Source organism: Perca fluviatilis, chromosome 24, assembly GCF_010015445.1.
Source record: "Perca fluviatilis chromosome 24, GENO_Pfluv_1.0, whole genome shotgun sequence".
In the NCBI taxonomy this organism is placed as follows: domain Eukaryota; kingdom Metazoa; phylum Chordata; class Actinopteri; order Perciformes; family Percidae; genus Perca; species Perca fluviatilis.
The window spans coordinates 19712284-19732655 of NC_053135.1; the positions used below are offsets into that span (position 1 = coordinate 19712284).

At 42.7% G+C, this 20372-nt stretch overlaps 1 protein-coding gene across 3 annotated transcripts; it reads left to right on the forward strand.

Annotated features, from left to right (window-relative positions):
* Positions 1-400: 400 nt before the first annotated feature.
* Positions 401-20260, forward strand: sts (steroid sulfatase (microsomal), isozyme S). 3 transcript variants are annotated; one of them, XM_039793138.1, is made up of 12 exons: positions 401-527; positions 680-714; positions 845-946; positions 5080-5238; positions 5836-5957; positions 6508-6630; positions 8338-8749; positions 9460-9596; positions 10433-10570; positions 18173-18332; positions 19036-19157; positions 19677-20260. In XM_039793138.1, the coding sequence occupies exons 2-12, from the start codon at positions 695-697 to the stop codon at positions 20027-20029; spliced, it is 1848 nt and encodes a 615-aa protein (XP_039649072.1). In that variant the 5' UTR covers positions 401-527; positions 680-694; the 3' UTR covers positions 20030-20260. The 3 variants fall into 3 exon arrangements, with proteins under 3 accessions (XP_039649072.1, XP_039649074.1, XP_039649073.1); XM_039793140.1 differs by lacking the exon at positions 680-714 and having other exon boundaries at positions 408-527; positions 5078-5238; XM_039793139.1 differs by lacking the exon at positions 401-527 and having other exon boundaries at positions 678-714; positions 5078-5238.
* Positions 20261-20372: the final 112 nt, after the last annotated feature.

Genomic DNA, 20372 nt, shown 5'->3' on the forward strand with positions numbered 1-20372 from the left:
TCTTTGGTCCACTCCTCCCTTTTCTTTGCAGGTTTAGATTATTAAAACGAACTATAATCGGTTAATAACTGATGTATTATTATAGATGAATCTATATGTAGATCTCTCAAGAAGTCCCCAGAACAGATTGATCTGAAAACATCATCCGTTAAATCCCTGAAATTAATAATATCCAAATGTACCAAATATCTCTGTTACAAGAAAAAGATCTGACCAATAAAATATCTTGAAACTAACAATTAACTGTCAATCCTTTTTTATTTGTTTATTCATATTTATAGTGTAAAGGCCAACAGGGTAGTTAAGCACTATTTTGACTATAGCTACACTACAATGTTTTATTATTACGGTATCAAGCTTTTATTTTGGTAACCACAGAAACCGGAAGCATGGTAACGGAAATTAGCTTGACAAAAACTGCGAAGAAGACGAAAGAAGTCTGAAAAGGTTCATGATCAAAAACCGTGAAAGGCCACGGAAATACAGTTAAAACTACAAGGTTTAGCTTCGGTCAATTGGGGAACAAGGTTTGTAGAGTTAATGAGAAATGTATTTGAGCTACTTGAAATGTTTATCGTGAAATGTATAATTTGATAATGCTAACGTATTGAAACTAATGTAAGGAGCTGTGTAACTGTTGAAATGTGATGGTAATGCGTGGTTTGTTTGTTTTACCCAGCTCTTACGTTGGTTGATGACACGGACGGCAATAAAGTAATTTAACAATCAGTTCTGGCCTTCTCAATATTGACTGGATGCTACATATAGTATTGTAATTGCCTTACTGTTTGTAAATATCTTGTGAATAAGAACATATATTATTTCTTGTATTTTGAAACCTAAGACCGGAAGCTTCGATTGACATAACCAACTCAAACTTGACGTATCACGGGATTTGCAACTCGCTGTTCCGGAAAGTTGGAATAGTTGGCGATGTGGAGCGAAGGTAAGTCAACACCTGTCTTCTCCGTGTTAATGGTTACCGACATTTTACGGTTATCGCTTTTAAAGACTATTCTACGTCCGCTCATTACGGTTAACGTTACTCAGGTCCTGTTACTTATTTAGTGGAAATTGCACACCCACCAGACTGAGTGTAAATCACGACTTTTATCATCGTAAAACACTTTATTCAAAGTGGACAGAAACTTGAACCAAGACGGCTTTTCATAGTTTATCTTTCCACTGTTCCAACCCTTAATTCACCCATTTACATGTGGAGATATGCTGGCTCTATACACGCTAAAAGTCCTGATTATTATAACCTCGGAGTCAGTTACTATAGTAACTGAGTCTGTGAACCTAACCTGGTCGGGAGCAGGTTTTCTTCAAGAAACCTCGAGTTTCTCTCATTCTCCTCCCTCTCAGAGGGAGGGGAAACTCATTTCCTCATTCATTCAGTCTGTATCAGGCGCATTTTAATGCAGTTTGTTATCTGCATGAATAAAAAAACGTATTGGTTTGTTAGGCAGACAAAATGTTTCTTTTTTCTCAAACATGTCATCTCCTTTTGTCGACGATCCCGTTGATGAAAAAGCTGTATTAATTCAGAGAGTTTACGTCGGGAGATGATATTGAGTCCCGACTATAGATGTTTTTTCATTTCCACATAACCGATTTGAGAGGTGTATTCTATCACAGTCTTATTAGATATGTAGATACCTTATCCTTCCACTAGTTCAACATCGTGGACAGGCTTTAAAGATGAACTGAACTGGAATTTGATTAAAGGTGATATAACAGATGTATTTTATTTCTTCTCGTTGGTACAATGATTAAAATGGCTGAATTTGTTAAAAGGGGTAAAATGGTACATTGAAAGTGTTGTTGTTGTTACATGGGCGCCGCCATGTTGGAATTCCACAACCTGCTACGTCACTGGCATGGTAAGCAGCCGGGGAATGTAAACAGTCAGAGGCTAACGGACATGGCTGAGGAAACGGCAACCAACAGGTTTAGGGGGGTTCATACTGCATTACCCCTGGCTGCAGTAATGAATTTTATAGGGCTAAGGCAGCTGGGGTTATGATACATTTCCACAGGCTACCTTTGACAAGGAAGCCAGTCCTCAACTCATAGCTAGCTGCCTTAAAACTGGCTAGCCCTCCGACGGCCCCTGGATTTAGAGTCTGTAGCGACCATTTTTTAGCGACAGACTGTTTAGAGAGCTGTACATTTGATACAACAGGGTCACTGGTGAGGGTTAAGTCCAACAGACTGAAACCTGAGGCCATACCCTCAAAGATCAACTTTTCAGGCTACAGTACAGGGCCGACCGATAGACCAACGGCAAGTACCAACACCAGCGATGCTATCTGCCGCAGAGACAGGGCGATGAAACGCTCCCATCAGGCAGAGGACAGAGAGGGATGTTTAGCTGTTATCCAGCATGCTAGCTAGTCTACTAGGCAAAGGGCTGGATGTAACGTTGTCACATACACAAAACACGTTCATATTCACTTACACACACAAATAATAGCGTTCAACAAAACTGAGACTGACACACTTGGCCGTTCATTAAAAAAGTGGGTCATAAAACCAAGCTAGATACCACACGCTCCAACCTAGGGAAAAGGCTAGCAGCTAAACACGTTGGAAACACTTATGTCAAACTCCACAAGCTAGCACTCCGACCATAGACTGTATGAATAAATCCTGACTCCGACGATATCACAGATCAATAATAATGCGTTTACTAGCTGCTAACTAAACCACAGCAGGTCTGTAAACAGACTCCAATGTCCCTTTCTACTCACCCTGAAGCTAGCTGGTGTCCACCGCCTCAGGGCACATCGTTGATGCAGAGGGAGTTCAACTCGCAGAAAAAGCTGCTAGTTCCTTAGTAAGAGGTATCTGTGCAGTATCCATTTGTGTAATATCCATCAACGACCACAAGGAAAAAATCTGCCAACTCTACACTAGCCTAACGTAAACGGCAAAACTCGTGAATCCTCCGTGCATCTAGGGTTAATAACCTCAGGTTAACCTGGGGTGACTCTCCTACGTGCAGCGAACTTTTTTTTCTTTTTTCAAACTTTATTTATTTTGGTTTTAACATTTTGCGTGCAGGTAACTTAACAAGCGATCCCATTGGATGAATTCGTCCAATCACAGATGGATTCAGTTGCAGTGTCCATGCTCCGGCAGCGCCCACACACACACCAGTCACTTCCCCCCACACGGTCCTGTACTGCAGGTGGAGCCTGAAACCATGGACTGGTCATCCTCCATGTGGTGGTAGTCAGACACTGCAGGCCTGTCCCTCACAGGCTCAAATGCGTAACCTATGCCATTAAAATTACTCATTTTCATGTCCATGCTGCACTGTAACCTATATACCTTCGCAGGTCCTACCATGCCAGTGACGTCATCGAAATTGTCAGTGTTCTAATACTAACAAACGTAATTTTTGTGTTGCTTAAAAAAAGCTATATTGATTTTTTTTAATTAAAATTTTTAGTGTAATTCATTTTTATTTGTCATAACCAACACATTATCAATGCAGATTATTTCACTTCAGTTCATCTTTAACATCCCAGCAGATTCTGTGTCGCATTGTTTTTTGCAAACGGCAGTTTTCTTTATAACAGCAGCCGTCAGAAAAGTGATCGCTCTGAAACTTTTTTTAAACGTGTTCCCTGGACACACACCAGTGAGAGCCATTAAAAAGAAATAAATGATTATACTTATAATTCTGTTAATGATCATGGTGCTGCAGCCTCAGAATGGGAATAGTATAGTTTACTTTTTCACAATTCCAATTCCAGTTTTCACCAGTAGCCTAATATAAGTTAACTGTGATTAAATATGAAATTAATACACTGTTAATGCTTACGCATTGACTCGAGCAGCAATTTTCTCCCACACCAATTCTCTCTCTTGCAGCAGCAGCCGCTGTCTTGCTTTTTTAACGAAATGAATGTTCAAACTCGCTGTTTGTGCGCATGAGTATTTCCGCCGACCCGTTTGTTTGTGGTTGTTACCATGGTGAATCGTAGAATCAGGGCTCCATTCATACTGCCTTTTGTGCACGCGCGTAACCCTGAGTGAACATACTCCGAGTTGATTGAACCAACTCAAATCAGCTGTTCTGGAATCAAAAACTCAGTTTCCCATCTCAGGGTAAATCAACTCAGACTTCAGGGTTACACTCCGTATGTTAAACCTCCTTCCTAGAACGGGCCTCTGGCTCTATACACACTAAAAGTCCTGATTATTTACATGGAGTCTGGTGGAGATATGCTGGCTCTATACACACTAAAAGTTCTGATTATTTACATGGAGTCTGGTGGAGATATGCTGGCTCTATACACACTAAAAGTCCTGATTATTTACATGGAGTCTGGTGGAGATATGCTGGCTCTATACATGCTAAAAGTCCTGATTATTTACATGGAGTCTGGTGGAGATATACTGGCTCTATACACGCTAAAAGTCCTGATTATTTACATGGAGTCTGGTGGAGATATGCTGGCTCTATACACGCTAAAAGTCCTGATTATTTACATGGAGTCTGGTGGAGTTTGGTGATGGTGATTTCGGGGCTGTTTCATGTTAAACTAAAAGGATCTTACTCTAACTAAGTCTCTCTTTAGGGATCCTTTCCTTAATGTCATTTTAAAGCAGCACTTTTAGTACGTTGACCCCCCCAATCCTTTAAGTACAGTATTTGAGTAACTGTAGCCTTAGTATTTAGTTACTTTTCATCCACTGCTTAAACCTTGATCTCAAAATGTCAGATCAAGTAGAACATGTCGTCCTGTTCCTGTATACTAATAACTGTTATACTGTCTAGGTCAGAGTCCTGTTTGTAGGCTGCTACTTCATCAGTGGTGAAAGGGTTTGCCCTATTCTGAGACTTCACTTCAGTAAAAATACATTATTATTAGTAAACTGTTTGTTTGGATCCTTTCCACTTTCTAAAATGGGAGGGGAGTTCTTTACTTTTAATACTTTAACTACATTTCCCTGATGATACTTATAGACATTTACTGAAGGAACTTTTTCCCTGCAGGACTTTTTACAGTGTTAGTACTTTTACTGCAGTAAAGCATCTGACTACTTGTTTCTCCTCGAGAGTCTCTCTGTCTCTGACAATATGAAGTCTGCGTGGCTGCTGCTGCTCCTGGACCTCAGCTGCGTGTCTCTTCAGGAGAGCAGGAGGCCTAACTTTGTCCTGATGATGGTGGACGACCTGGGGATCGGAGACCTGGGTTGCTATGGCAACACAACACTGAGGTAAAGACGTGGCGCTGGACGGCTACGGTGCAGTGTTTCTCCTGGGTTTACTCTTACTCTGAGTAAATATTAAATTAGCTACTTTTTACTTTTACTAGAGTAGATTTTTATGCTGGTTATTTTACTTGTACTTAGGTAAAAGTTCATCAGAGGAATAGTACTTGAGTAGAACGTGTTTGTACTCTTTCCACCTCTGAATGTGATTGACACAAGTTGAGGTTGAATTGATTTATTTTTTATACCACATCTTCGGATGAAAGTTTGGGCCTTGAGCGCAATGGAGCATTCTTGCAGGTTTCACATTTAGGCATGCAGTAGGCATGATGGCCAGCCTTGAATCCTGACAGGGACACACAGACTTGGTGTTAAGACAAAAGGCATTGATTTGTTGAGTTGCATTCCACTATTATTTTGTGTGTGTGTGTGTGTCTGTCAGTCAGTCAGAGTGAGATTATTCCCTGCAGGGTATAATCAGGAGCCCCACAGTAAGGCCATTGGTTCCTTGGTCTCTCAGTGGTGATCATGTTTGGTTCTCGAGGCTCTTTCAGCCTCTACTGGCTGATTTCTTAGATCTGTGGATGAATTGTGATTTTGCAGGACCCCCAACATTGACCAGTTGGCGCAGGAGGGGGTGAAGCTGACGCACCACATCGCTGCAGCCAGCCTCTGCTCTCCCAGCAGGGCGGCGTTTCTCACCGGACGATACCCGATACGATCAGGCCAGTTTAAAGACACACACACACACACACACACACACACACACACACATACACTCAAAAGTAGTTTTAGTCGTGCAACAGAAAACTCAGATCGGACAGATAGTCTAGCTAGCTGTCTGGATTTACCCTGCAGAGATCTGAGGAGCAGTTAACCATAGTCCTCACAAATCCACCGGAGGTTAGAACGCCAACACAGAGAAAGAGGAAGGGGACAGATATCAGCGAAATCTTCGTGCGGCACCTGAACAATCCAGGAAATAAAACGTTGTGGATCTAGACTAGTCTGCAGGCTACGATGTCGGATAATACAACTGTTAAACACTGTTAAACCTTTCTTTAAAACTCAGGGCCCATTGAGGGAGACCCTTGTTGTCAGTGTGGCCGAGTGCACAGCATGCATTTCAGCAAATAGACAGTAACATTTCAATTACAAAAGACAAAAACAATCTTTTTTGCAAAAGAGTTTTTGAAAATCACACGCTATGTGATTTTCAAATGAACCCTAAAGTGTTGTGTGGTTTATAATATTTAGTTTCCTCTCTAACAACAGGTATAGCGGGTGATGGCAGAAACTGTGTCTTTACATTCATCGCTGCGTCTGGAGGACTCCCCAGCCAGGAGGTGACCTTTGCTAAGATTGCCAAACAGCAGGGCTACGAGACAGCTCTCATCGGTACACATATCCCAAATAATACAAGTGTGGCTCTCAACTGCATTTACACTTGGTGTGTAAAAAGCGGACACAGGCGCTGTCTTTCATTATGTGCTCTATCAGTTGATTTCTTTAGGCTTTTACTCTGTTCACAATGCATGGACTTTGTAAAATTCTTCACTCTAATGTTAAGGATCAAGGACATGGATTATGTTATTGTATTTTATGTTGTGATATCAATATTGTTACATACATATTTTTTTTTCCAGTTTTTGCCGTTTATTCACTTTTTCTGACCCTTTTTTTTCTAAGCTTTTGGTGCTTTTTTTTTTTCAAGGATTTTTTTTGTGAATTTTATACGCTTAAGTGTTATTGTCAACACTTAAAATAATAATCTGAGTCTGTCAGCGGCAAAAACAGAACTTTTAGTGGATGCTAACTGATGGTCTGCAATTGCTGAGTAACTTTACATTCATACACATACTTTGTTTTCCATTTCTTTTATCAAATGTCTTACTGTTGTCGCGTTTTCTGACTCATTTTATCATTGTTTTTGGTGATTTTTTTTTTATAGCTTATTAAAGTGATGGTTCGGAGTAATTTCACCCTAGGGTCCTTTGCACCATGACCTCGAGCCAAACACCCCAGAAGCTTTTTCACCTGGGTCTAACATTGGGAGAGTTAGCGTAGAGTAGTGTTATCAGCTGAATAGATTAGCGCAGGGGCTAACGGACCCACGTTTGTATCTCGTAAATGACCCCACTAATAATGCCCGAAATGATACCAAATGTCTACAGTAGTACATATAGGTTATGTACTCATAAAACGATGGATTGGAAAGTTTGTAAGTACACCAGAAGTTTATGTAAATAACACTTGCCTGCTGGCTTCTGCTCTCTGCTGTTGTTGTTGCTGCTGTAAGACGAGTGCTTAGGGACATCTAGAAATTACAACACCGAAAAGAGATGCAACAAAAATATTTATTAATTTAATGATTAAATAAGGTAATGTCTCCAAACTTACCTCTATTATAACTTGTCTCCTGCTAGTTATTCTACAGCACTTACTTTAAAAAATAAGTTAAATTAAAAAATATTTTTGTTGCATCTCTTTTCGGTGTTGTTATTTGTAGACGGTCCCTAAGCACTCGTCTTATTCAGCATCAAACAACAACAGCAGAGAAGCAAGAAGGCTGCAAGTGGCAAGTGTTATATACATAACCTTCTGGTCGGACAAACTCTTTCCAATCCATCGTTTTATGAGTACATAACCTATATATACTACTGTAGACATTTGGTATCATTCGGACGATAAGTGAGGTCATACAGACTTCAAACGTCGATCCCAGCCCCGCTAAGCTTACTCAGCGACTAACGCTTACTCACGCTAATCGACGAACAGGTAAAAGCTTCTGAGGGTGTCTTCGAGGTCATGGTGCAAAGGACCCTAGGGTGAAATTACTCCGAACCATCACTTTAAGTGTCACTGTCACCTTAACTTTATATTGCGGCTTGTTTCTTGCTTAATACTGGACCAATCAGTCACTTAGACACCAATGCTTGGGGGGGAAAAAGGGTCCAGGTTGAGAAAAAAATAAAACCTAGTGCCCTTTTAAAATAACATTTTCTTGCCTCAGTTTTCATGTTTTTTTTCTCTTTCAATACTTTCAGTATCTTTTTTTTTTTTTTATTATTATTTTTTTTAAATCAAATGTCTTCTCTCTCCCAGGAAAATGGCACCTGGGACTGAACTGTGAGAGCAGCGAGGATCACTGCCACCACCCCAGCGTCCACGGCTTCAGCTACTTCTTTGGGATCCCGCTGACCAACCTGCGGGACTGCCAGGCGGGACACGGCACCGTCTTCATGATCTATAAGTATTTACCGTACAGGACGCTGGGCATCGTCTGCCTCACTGCGGCTGTACTCCACTACGGCGGCGTTTTCGCCCTCCGCCGATGGCTGCTTCTGAGCCTGCTGACCCTGGCGGCTGCAGCCGCAGGTCTGATAGCGGCGCTCATCGTGATCATGCCGTACATCAACTGTGTTCTCATGAGGGACCACAGAGTTGTGGAGCAGCCGTTTACGTCTGAAAACCTGACGCAGAGGATGACTCAGGAGGCCGTGGACTTCATAGAGAAGTACATACTGAATACTGTGACCTTTTTAGACTTCATAGAGAAGTACATACTGAATACTATGACCTTTTTAGACTTCATAGAGAAGTACATACTGAATACTATGACCTTTTTAGACTTCATAGAGAAGTACATACTGAATACTGTGACCTTTTTAGACTTCATAGAGAAGTACATACTGAATACTGTGACCTTTTTAGACTTCATAGAGAAGTACATACTGAATACTGTGACCTTTTTAGACTTCATAGAGAAGTACATACTGGATACTGTGACCTTTTTACGTACGGAATACTGGGATTGGTTTGAAGGTCCCATATCATGCTCATTTTCAGGTTCATACTTGTGTTTTGGGTTTCTACTAGAACATGTTAACATGCTTTAATGTTAAAAAGTCATTATTTTTCTCCTCTATCTGAATATATTCACCCTCTGTCTGAAACGCTCTGTTTCTTTAAGCCCCCCCTTCCCGAAAGACAAGCCCAGTCTGCTCTGATTGGTCAGTGTTTCTGGGTCTTTTGCATCTGTGTACTTTGCAGCGAGGAGGAGGAGGAGGAGGAGGAGGAGGAATGAATCCATCAGACACACTTTACTGAGAAGCTACAGGATGATATAAAAACCTCAAACTACAAACAATGGCCTCGCCCTTTAAAGAAAAGGTTTATTGATTTCTTTTCATGCTGGTGATAAATCACTATCTTCTGTTTCTGCAGGAACTCGGCGAGGCCTTTCCTGCTGTTCTTCTCTTTCCTCCAGGTGCACACGGCCATGTTTGCTTCAGCGGCGTTCAGAGGAACGAGCCGCCACGGTATCTACGGAGACGCCGTCCACGAGGTGGACTGGAGTGTAGGTATGTCGGCGGAGCCTGGTGGTGTTCTGGGTTTCTGTGATTTCACAACCAATCAAACAAAACGACATAACGGACTATAAATGACTTCCTGTCTCTGGCTGTGGCTCGAAGGCTCCATCTCCACCGCTACGTTTGATTTAATAAGGAATATCTTCTGCTACGTTTCCCCTCTCATTCCCCCCTTCTCTGGTGTTTCCCCCTCTCATTCCCCCTGCTCTGGCATTTCCCCCTCTCATTCCCCCTGCTCTGGCGTTTCCCCCTCTCATTCCCCCTGCTCTGGCGTTTCCCCCTCTCATTCCCCCTGCTCTGGTGTTTCCCCCTCTCATTCCCCCTGCTCTGGCGTTTCCCACTCTCATTCCCCCTGCTTTGGCGTTTCCCCCTGTCATTCCCCCTGCTCTTTTATTTTATTCTTCAATTAATACAGGTTGCACACCCAAGGTTACCCTTAGAAAGAATGGTACATAACCATACAGACGAAAGAAAAGATGAGGGGGGAAAAAGGTACATAAATCATCATCCTCCAAATTATAACTACGGTAACACTTTTGAATTTAATTTTATTTATGATGTTACACATGGATTTCACCTTTTGGCGACCACTTGACTTGGATCCCAAAAACCTTGAAATATGATTTCAGCATAGTCTTCTCCTCTAAAATCTATTTGCTTCTGTTAAAATAATCCTGAGAAATTGTGAATCGAATTGTGAGTTGAGTGTACCGTTAGATCCCTAAAACTCAGTCATCGTTTCATTTCAGTTTCAGCAGAGTTCCAAAGAAAAGAAGAGATTGTGTCCAAACACTTGCACGCTCTGTGTATATTATGTCTGTTCTCAGGTGAGATCGTGCAGACTCTGGACAGACTCCGACTGAGTGAAAACACTCTGGTTTACCTGACGTCAGACCAGGGCGCTCATCTGGAGGAGATCTCGGCCAAAGGAGAAGTCCACAGAGGATGGAATGGAATATATAAAGGTACAGGGATTACCTCTGAGCCTGCACTCCCACTGCAATCATTACATTCAGGGCCAGAGCACGCTTACAAATCAAATCAAGCTGTGTTTGTCATTGCGTGAATACAGTGTATTAAAACAACGGAATTCAAAGTGCCACTCCAGATCAGTGTTTAAAAAACAAAAGATAAATAATTAATAAAATATGTAACAAACACCCCCCATCCCCTACATACATTCCACTCTCTTTTCTCTCTCCCGCACACATATACATCCCTCCCAGACAACACACACCCTCCTGCACACATACTATGTATAAGATAGCAGCAGGTTTCAGCATGAGAAGAAAGCTCACAGATGAGGTAGTGTGATTGGTCATGGCACGGGATGCGAGATGGGTTGGGGTGGGACATGGCCATTATTGCACAGGGTTTGTTCAGTGAACGTATGGCCCAGGGGAAAAAGCGGTTTGTTAGTCTGGCGGTGCGTGCTTTCATTGACCTATATCGCCTGCCAGAGGGAAGCAGGTTGAACAGGTGGTGAGCAGGGTGGGCAGAGTCTTTGAGAATGGATCTGGTTCTGTTGAGGCAGCGGGAGTTGGCGAACTCTTCCAGGGAGGGCAGAGGGCAGCCTATGGTCTTTTGGGCTGTGCCTATGACCCTCTGCAGAGCCTTCCTGTCTGCTGCCGAACACCCCGCATACCATGCTGTGATGCAAGAAGTGAGTACACTTTCAATGATTGAGTGGTAGAAGGACACCGGCAGCTTCTGCTCAACACACAGCCTTGGGGAGAGCCAGTGCCGAGTGTAAGGGGGGAGGAAAGATGGTGGCCGAGTCTCACTTGTTGTGGTCTGTTGGAGAGGAAGTCTTTAATCCAAGTGCAGGTGGAGGGGGTGGTGTAAGCCCGAGAGTTTTTTTTAATCAGAATGTCCAGGATTATTGTGTTGAAGGCTGAGCTAAAATCTATGAAGAGAAGTCTTGCATAGCTACCTGGGTGTTCGAGGTGGCTCAGCGTTGAGGGGAGGGTAGTGGTGATGGCATCTTCAGTAGAGCGGTTTGCCCTGTAGGCAAACTGGTGAGGGTCAAATGATGGTGGGAGGTAGGCCTTGATGTGCTGGGCAACCAGCCTTTCCAGGCACTTCATCATCACCACTGATGTGAGTGCGATGGGCCTAAAGTCGTTGAGGCTTTTATGAGCTGATGTTTTTGGAACTGGGATGAATCTGAAAATGTTTTCTGCAGGGTAACATGTAGTACTAGTACTATTCCAGTAACATGTAGTACTAGTACTATTCCAATTATTATAATCAACAACAGACCATACAAAGTGGTGAATACCCTAAGTAATAAGAAGTTGACTGCAAACATAGTCAATTTAGCATCCAGTTCACGTCAGCCACAGCCTGTCCTAAAAAATGAGACTGTCTGTTCCTCGACTCAGATCAGTTAGATCAAAGGTAACCAAGAGAGGGGCAATACTTAACAACCTAATTGGAATTAAAACTACCACTGCAATGATAGAACAGGATAGGAAAATAAGATGTGGATTACTAAATATCAGATCTCTGTCTTCTAAAGCAGTACTAGTAAAAAAATTGATATCTGATAATCAAATTCATCTATTCTGTCTTACTGAAACCTGGCTGGGCCATGAAGAATATGTTAGTCTAAATGAAGCCACTCCTCCCAGTCATATTAATACTCAAATTCCTAGAGGCTGTCAGTACCCGATCCGTTCCACCTGCACAATCCGTTCTGCGCATGTGCAAGATGACACGTATGCCATGACGTAGGCGCAGATGATAATGCTGCGTTCATGCCACCTCGAAATAACAGGCACCGCCCCACTGGTTACGTTGTTTCTGCAGCTAGATTCAGTCTAAAATAATGTTAAGTCAAACTTAATGGGAAAAGCAGCTACAGCTACATTAAGACTTTACAGTAATAACAATAAAGACAAGTATTGAGTGATTGTATTTTAAATGAGCACAAGTAAAGTAGAACTGACGTAACAGCTGTTATATATGTTAACGTTTATTTTCAAGTTTTATTTTGAGGGTCTTTTAAAGTTTACATGCTGTCTCAGCTAGCGGTTAGCCGAATTAGCTGTTAGCTAAACTAACGTTAGCTTCCCAGTGGAGGCTAACGGCAGACCGCTATAATCACCTAGCGGTCCGCCGAATTAACCGTTAGCTACCGCTATAATCACCTAGCGGTCCGCCGAATTAGCTATTAGCTAACTAACGTTAGCTGGAGGCTAGCGTGTGAACATCTTGCGCATGCGCAGAACGGATCGTGCAGGTGGAAGCGGTGCCGTTATTCCAAGGTGGTGGTGGAATGAACGCAGCATTATCATCTGCGCCTACGTCATGGCATACGTGTCATCTTGCACATGCGCAGAACGGATTGTGCAGGTGGAACGGATCGGGTACTGACAGAGGCTCAGGCTGAGGAGGGGGAGTTGCAGCCATATTTGATTCAAGCCTGTTAATTAACCCTAAACCCAAACTAAATTATAACTCTTTTGAAAGCCTTGTTCTTAATCTTCAACATCAAACACGGAAATCAGTACAGTCAATTATATTTGTTGTTGTCTACCGAGCTCCAGGTCCGTATTCTGAATTTTTATCTGAATTCTCAGTTTTTATCATATGTAGTCCTAAAATCAGACAAAGTACTTATTGTAGGTGATTTTAATATCCATGTGGACGTTGACAATGATAGCCTTAGTACTGCTTTCAACTCACTAATAGATTCTATTGGCTTCAGTCAGAGTGTGCATGAGGCCACGCACTGTTTTAACCACACCCTCGACCTCGTGCTGGCATATGGTATCAAAATTGAAGATGTATTAGTATTCCCGCAAAATCCTTTATTATCAGACCACTTCTTAATTACTTTCGAATTCTTAATACCAGATTATACGAAATTAGATAAAAGCTTCTATACTAGATGCCTATCTGACAGTGCTATAGCTAAATTTAAGGAAGACATTCCAACAGCACTAAACTCATTACCTTGTTTTAATACAACAGAGGACCTTTATGTAAACTTTAGTCCCTCTCAAATCGACAATTGTGTAGATGGTGTTACGGCCTGCCTACGGACTACTTTAGACTCTGTTGCTCCCCTCAAAAAGAAGATGATGAAGCAAAGGAAACTAGCACCTTGGTATAACTCCCAAACTCGTAAATTAAAGCAAAACTCGCGAAAACTTGAAAGTAACTGGCGTTCCACCAAACTGGAAGAGTCTCGTTTGGACTGGCAAGACAGTCTGAAAACCTACAGGAAGACCCTCAGAAATACCAGATCAGGCTATTACTCATCATTAATAGAAGAAAACAAGAACAACCCAAGGTTTCTTTTCAGCACTGTAGCCAGGCTGACAGAGAGTCAGAGCTCCACTGAGCCATCTATTCCTCTAGCTCTGAGTAGTGACGACTTCATGAGCTTCTTTAATGATAAAATCCTAACAATTAGAGATAAAATTAATCACCTTTTGCCCTCAACTTCTAACGGTTCACCTTTCAACGCAGGACTGCTAGAAAGAACGACTAGACCTGACATATACTTAGACTGCTTTTATCCTATAGACCTTCAACAGTTAATGTTAAAGATATCCTCAGCTAAGCCATCTACCTGTCTCTTAGACCCCATCCCAACGAGACTACTCAAAGAAGCGCTACCCGTGTTTAACACTTCATTACTAGATATGATCAATAGGTCTCTATTAACAGGTTATGTACCGCAGTCATTTAAAGTAGCTGTGATAAAACCTCTTCTGAAAAAACCCACCCTCGATCCTGAGGTCTTAGCAAACTATAGACCTATATCTAACCTTCCCTTTCTCTCCAAGATCCTTCAGAATGTAGTTGCTAATCAGTTATGTGATTTTCTCCATAGCAACAGTTTGTTTGAAGACTTTCAATCAGGATTTAGAAAGAGTCATAGCACAGAGACAGCACTGGTGAAAATTACTAACGACGTTCTAACTGCTGCAGACAAAGGACTTGTCTCCATACTTGTTTTACTAGATCTTAGTGCTGCTTTTGACACTATTGACCATACAATCCTGTTACAGAGATTAGAACACTTAGTCGGAATTAAAGGAATCGCACTAAGCTGGTTTAAGTCCTATTTCTCTGATTGATCTCAATTTGTTAATGATAAATCCTCTAAGTACGCAAAAGTTAACCATGGCGTTCCACAAGGCTCAGTGCTTGGACCAATTCTATTCTCCTTATACATGCTTCCTCTTGGTAATATCATTAGGAAACACTCAATTAACTATCACTGCTATGCGGACGACACCCAATTATACTTATCAATCAAACCAGACGAAACCAGTCAGTTAGCTAAACTTCAAGCATGTATTAAAGATATAAAATCCTGGATGACCTATAATTTTCTGATGTTAAACTGTAACAAAACTGAAGTTATTGTGCTGGGCCCTAAACACCTCCGAACTTCATTATCTAAAGATATAGCTACTATGGATGGTGTTGTCCTGGCCTCCAGCACTACTGTCAGAAATCTAGGAGTTATTTTTGATCAGGATATATCCTTTAACGCCCATCTAAAACAAACATCGAGAACAGCCTTTTTTCATCTTCGTAACATTGCCAAAATTAGGAATATCCTGTCTCAAAACGATGCTGAAAAACTAGTCCATGCATTCGTTACTTCCAGGCTGGACTATTGTAATTCCCTACTGTCAGGTTGCTCAAATAAGTCCCTTAAGACTCTCCAGCTGATCCAGAATGCTGCAGCGCGTGTTCTGACAAGAACTAAGAAAAGAGATCATATTTCTCCCGTATTAGCTTCTCTGCATTGGCTTCCTGTAAAATTCAGGATTGACTTTAAAGTCCTCCTCCTGACCTACAAAGCCCTAAATGGTCAAGCACCATCCTATCTAGAACAGCTCTTGGTACCTTATTGTCCCACTAGAGCACTGCGCTCCCAGAATGCAGAGCTACTTGTGGTTCCTAGAGTCTCTAAAAGTAGAATGGGAGCCAGAGCCTTCAGCTACCAGGCTCCTTTCCTGTGGAACCAGCTCCCAGTCTGGGTTCGGGGGGCAGACACCATCACCACATTTAAGAGTAAACTGAAAACTCTCCTCTTTGATAAAGCTTATAGTTAAGGAGTGAGGAGTTGCAGCGTCTGCCTAACCCGGCCCACCTGCTTCTCTTCGTAGTCATCAGATTTGTTTATCATATAATCAATAATATAGTGAGAGTAGAGGGAGGCAGGCCAGTACAGCCTCTCATCAATGTTTTCATTTGTTTCCTTTTGTATGCATCCTGTCCCAGAACTGCTTGTTACTAACCTAGCTCTGGGGAGTTTACTTAGTCCTTATGTGCAATGTCCAGCCGTGTCCTGCTGCGTCCACCGCATCCACCCATGCTCTGCAGCGCCACGTTTCATCCCGCAACGCCCTGCTGTGATGTTCATACGCACAGAGTAGTCAGGATCCGGTATAGGAGACTGCACTACTCAGTATGACATGATGTGCCCTGCTATGACATGAACTACAACGACTACCTTCGAAGTCACTGTTCCATTATCTTTAATGTGACTATTATCGCCATCACACCCCCAACCGGCCCGTCAGACACCGCCTACCAAGAGTCTGGGTCTGCCGAGGTTTCTTCCTAAAAGGAGTTTTTCCTCGCCACTGTCGCAATAGCCACTGCTAATGCTTGCTCTTGAGGGAATTACTGTAATTGTTGGGGCTTTGTAAATTATAGAGTGTGGTCTAGACCTACTCTATTTGTAAAGTGTCTCGAGATAACTCTGTTTGATACTATAAATAAAATTGAATTGAATTGATGATGGCGGATTTCCAGCAGGATGGGACGATTGCTTGGGTCAGGGAGATGTTGAAGATCTCCGTGAGAATCCCCATTAGTTGGTCTGCACAGGCCCTAAGTACTTTCCCTGGTACTCAGTCGGGTCCAGCCGCCTTCCTCTGGTTCACTTCCCTCAGTACTCTCCTCACCTGATGTTCCTGGAGGGATAGCGAGGTGTTGGTGAAGGCTGGGGGAGGTGCTGATTGTCCATTCACCTCAAACCGGGCTAATAAGCTGTTTAATTCCTCTGCCACTGTAGCATCAGGGGAGGTAGATGTGATGTTGTGGCCCTTGTAGTTGGAGACGTGTTGTAATCCCTCCCCACACTTGACGTGGGTTGTTGTCCATGTCCATGATGTATCCCTCTATTTTCCTTTTGTATGCTACCTTAGCAGCCCTAATGCACTTCTTTAGGTTAGCTCTGGCTGCGCTGTACTGTGCCCTGTCTCCTGACCTGAATGCTAGGGCTGGGTACCGAACGTCGATACTTTTATGGTATTGAAAAATTCTTTATCTTTCGGTGCCAAATTTCGGTTCCAAAAGCGCCTGAGCACGTAAGCGCAAGCTTATCTGTCCTCTCTGCATATTGACACAGAGCGGAGCTCCGACCGAAACACACACACACACACACACACACACACACACACACGGAGCGGTGCGGACGGAGTAAACTGTCTGCAGTTTTGTTGAAGTCACAGAGTCACGGTTGGTTTCAAGTGTGGTTAGTGTTTTTCATAACTTCACGCAGACAGCGTTTGCTGCGATATGATATTAATGGTGAGCCGAAAGTGGTCGCGGTGCTGTTGACGTTACACTTCCTCTTAGACAAGCAACAACGGTGGTTTCTCTGCCCTGATGACTGACTGACAGGCTGAGCTTGCAAAGCAATGCACTTTTATTAATGTTACTCTGAGTGAGCAGTTTTACCAGAATTTTTTCAATTTTGATAACTCTTTTGATTCACAATTAAGGTGGAAAATAAAAGCTTTGTGTTTAATGTATTTTTGTTGATGTTGAAATGGATTTTAAAACATATGGTATTGAAAAAAGTATCATTAGGAACCGGCATCGAAACTGAGGTATCGAAATTGGCACCGGATTGAAAGATTTTGAACGATACCCAGCCCTACTGAATGCTGGGTTGTGGTCCCTGATAAGGAGCCGCACTTCACTTGTCATCCAGGGTTTCTGGTTTGGGAAGACTCTGATCCGTTTTGTGATGGAGGACAGTCTCTGTATACATCGTTACATTCTTCTGTAAGGTAACAACCAGGCCCAGGCACGTTTAGCGAGACCAAGCGAACTGAGCCCCGGCCCGCCTCTTTTTTTAATGGTGCCAGGGCTCGGTACGGAGCGATCACACTAGTCAAACCAATGGGACTTTGGTGGCAAACCTGCTCGGATGCGGTTTTACAGCACCTAGTGCGAGGACACCCTTTTTGACTCTTCCAAAGAAAAATCCGTGTGGTCGGCCAATGCAAATGTGTGTCTGCTCCCGTCTTTGAATTGACTTTGTATATAATTACACCACTCCAGGAAAACCAATCTCTGTAGCACTTAAAGGATACTTGTGTGATTTTAAACCAGCTCTGTGTTTCCTGGCAGTGTGTGCAGCCGAACAGCTTCCCTCAGTCAATCAGAGAAATAAATGTCAGACTAACAAGTCTGACGTTTATTTCTCTGATTGATTCTCAGTTGCTTTTTGTTTTGCTGTTTGGAGACCAGACATGCAGAGTTCTGCTTTTTAAAGACTTTCAATTCTCTCCTCTGAGCAGCAGGGAAGTCCACAAATTTTGAGGGCGGGATCCGGGTCCCGGGAATCCTGCGCTGGCCGGGGAACATCCCCAGCGGCAGACAGATAGACGAGCCCACCAGCAACATGGACCTGTTTCCAACGGTGGTGCAGCTGAGCGGAGCGACAGTCCCACAGGACAGGTCAGGCTTTGACATGTCCGTCAGAAACAAACGCAGCCTGAAATCTCTGCAGGGATAGATAGATAGATAGATAGATAGATAGATAGATAGATAGCAGCAACTTTCGTGCCTGAAAATTGAAGCCAACACTGAAGCTCCTTAACCCTTGTGTTGTCCTTGGATCAAATTTGACTCATTTTAAAAGTGAGAAAAAAAACATGGATGAAAGTGACAAACATCAGAGGAAAAGCGACAAAAGTGTCTAAAGACGTTTTCGAATTTTAAATTTTGACCCAGAGAAGAAGTTGTGAAGACAACCCAAGGGTTAAAGCTGCATTCTCTCATTTCCAGCAGAACCACGTTGTCTCTCTGTCTCACTAGAACTTGTTTTCTGATTGGATTTGGGTTTTTTGTACCTTTGCCTGTATTTTCCAACTTTTTTGTCACTTGTTTTTGGTCGCTTTTTGTTTTTTTGTCTTTTGTCACTTTTCCAACCTCCCCTGCGCTTTTTCCAGTCTCTGAAGTAAAAAAGATTGAATTAAAAAAAGTCAAAGGTGAGACTCCTGGCTGTGAAACGTCAGTCCACAAACAACGTCCCTGATGCTATGTGCATTATTTTTAATCTATTATTAAGTCTTTAATAATACTAATAGTATAAGATAATAATATAATAATGTAATGCAGAGGTGGTTTTAATGTTTCCTCCCTGTCCTCTGGTCTGCAGGCAGATAGACGGTCAGGACCTCATGGATCTGCTTCAGGGGACAGTTGATCGTTCCAACCACGAGTTTCTCTTCCATTACTGCAACGCCTACTTGAACGCAGTCAGATGGCATCCCAAAAACAGTAAGTCCAAACAATCACCCAGTCACATTTATCCAAATATCCATCTATAGAGCCATACCATCACTTTAACATTTAGCCACTAGATGGCTTTCTCTGTCCAACAATGGGTTGAAAGCAAAGTGAGTTGGGCCTTCTTGGTTAAACCGAGAGCGCCATCTAGTGGGCTTAGAAAATGAAGCACACGCTTCATGAAGCTTCACTAATAGAAAGCAACCCGTTCCATACCCGTTCCCCATGGGTTTGGGAGCTTTTTTGCTACTTTTTAGAGCTTTTGCAAAATGTTTGGCACTTTTGTTGCTTCTTCTGATGTTTTTGTCAGGGTTGTTTATGCATTTTTATGCGCTATTTTTCAATGCTCATTTTTTTTTTTTCATAGCTTTTTTTAGGCACGTGTTGCTTTTTTGAGATTTTTGACGGGTTTTTTTTTCTGATGCTTTTTTCAATGTTTTTGTTGCTCCTTTCCATCCTGTTTAGTATCTATTGACTTTATGTGTGATGTTTCCTTGCTGTTTTCTGCAGGCAGCTCGGTGTGGAAAGCCTTTTTCTTCACCCCAAACTTCTACCCAGAGAACGAGACGGCGTGTTTCCACACGCACGTCTGCTTCTGCACGCCGGGCTACGTGACGTACCACGACCCTCCGCTGCTCTTCGACGTGTTCAGGGACCCGTCGGAGACGACGCCACTGACTCCCGACACTGAGCCGGCCTTCCACGCCGTCCTGGCTACAATGGAGGCGGCAGCCGAGACACATCGCAAGTCGGTGGAGCCGGTGGAGAGCCAGATATCGCCGGGGAATGTGATGTGGAAGCCCTGGCTGCAGCCGTGCTGCTCCACACTCACACAGCTCTGTCAGTGCCCGCAGGATGCTTAACTCTCTTCACACTCATTCCTAACAGGAAACTCCAGGAGACTTTCACTTAGAACTAATCTTCTCATATTTCTATAAAAAAATCCTAATATGTTGGTCTATGTCTGTTGAGCCAAAGTGGGCCTTCAAGGTATTAATAAAGTCTTACATTTAATATTCTAAAGAGGTCTTGAAAGTCTTAAATGATGTCTTTTCCTTTGGTAGGATTAAATAAAGGTGTTGTGTGGGACTTTATTTGTGACTTGGATGTCTGCTTTACATGGGGTTTCCCTGGAAGTTGAGGATCCCATCAAAGGCCAGACCATGTAGAGTTTATTGACATGCTTTTATTCAATCAAAAGTAATT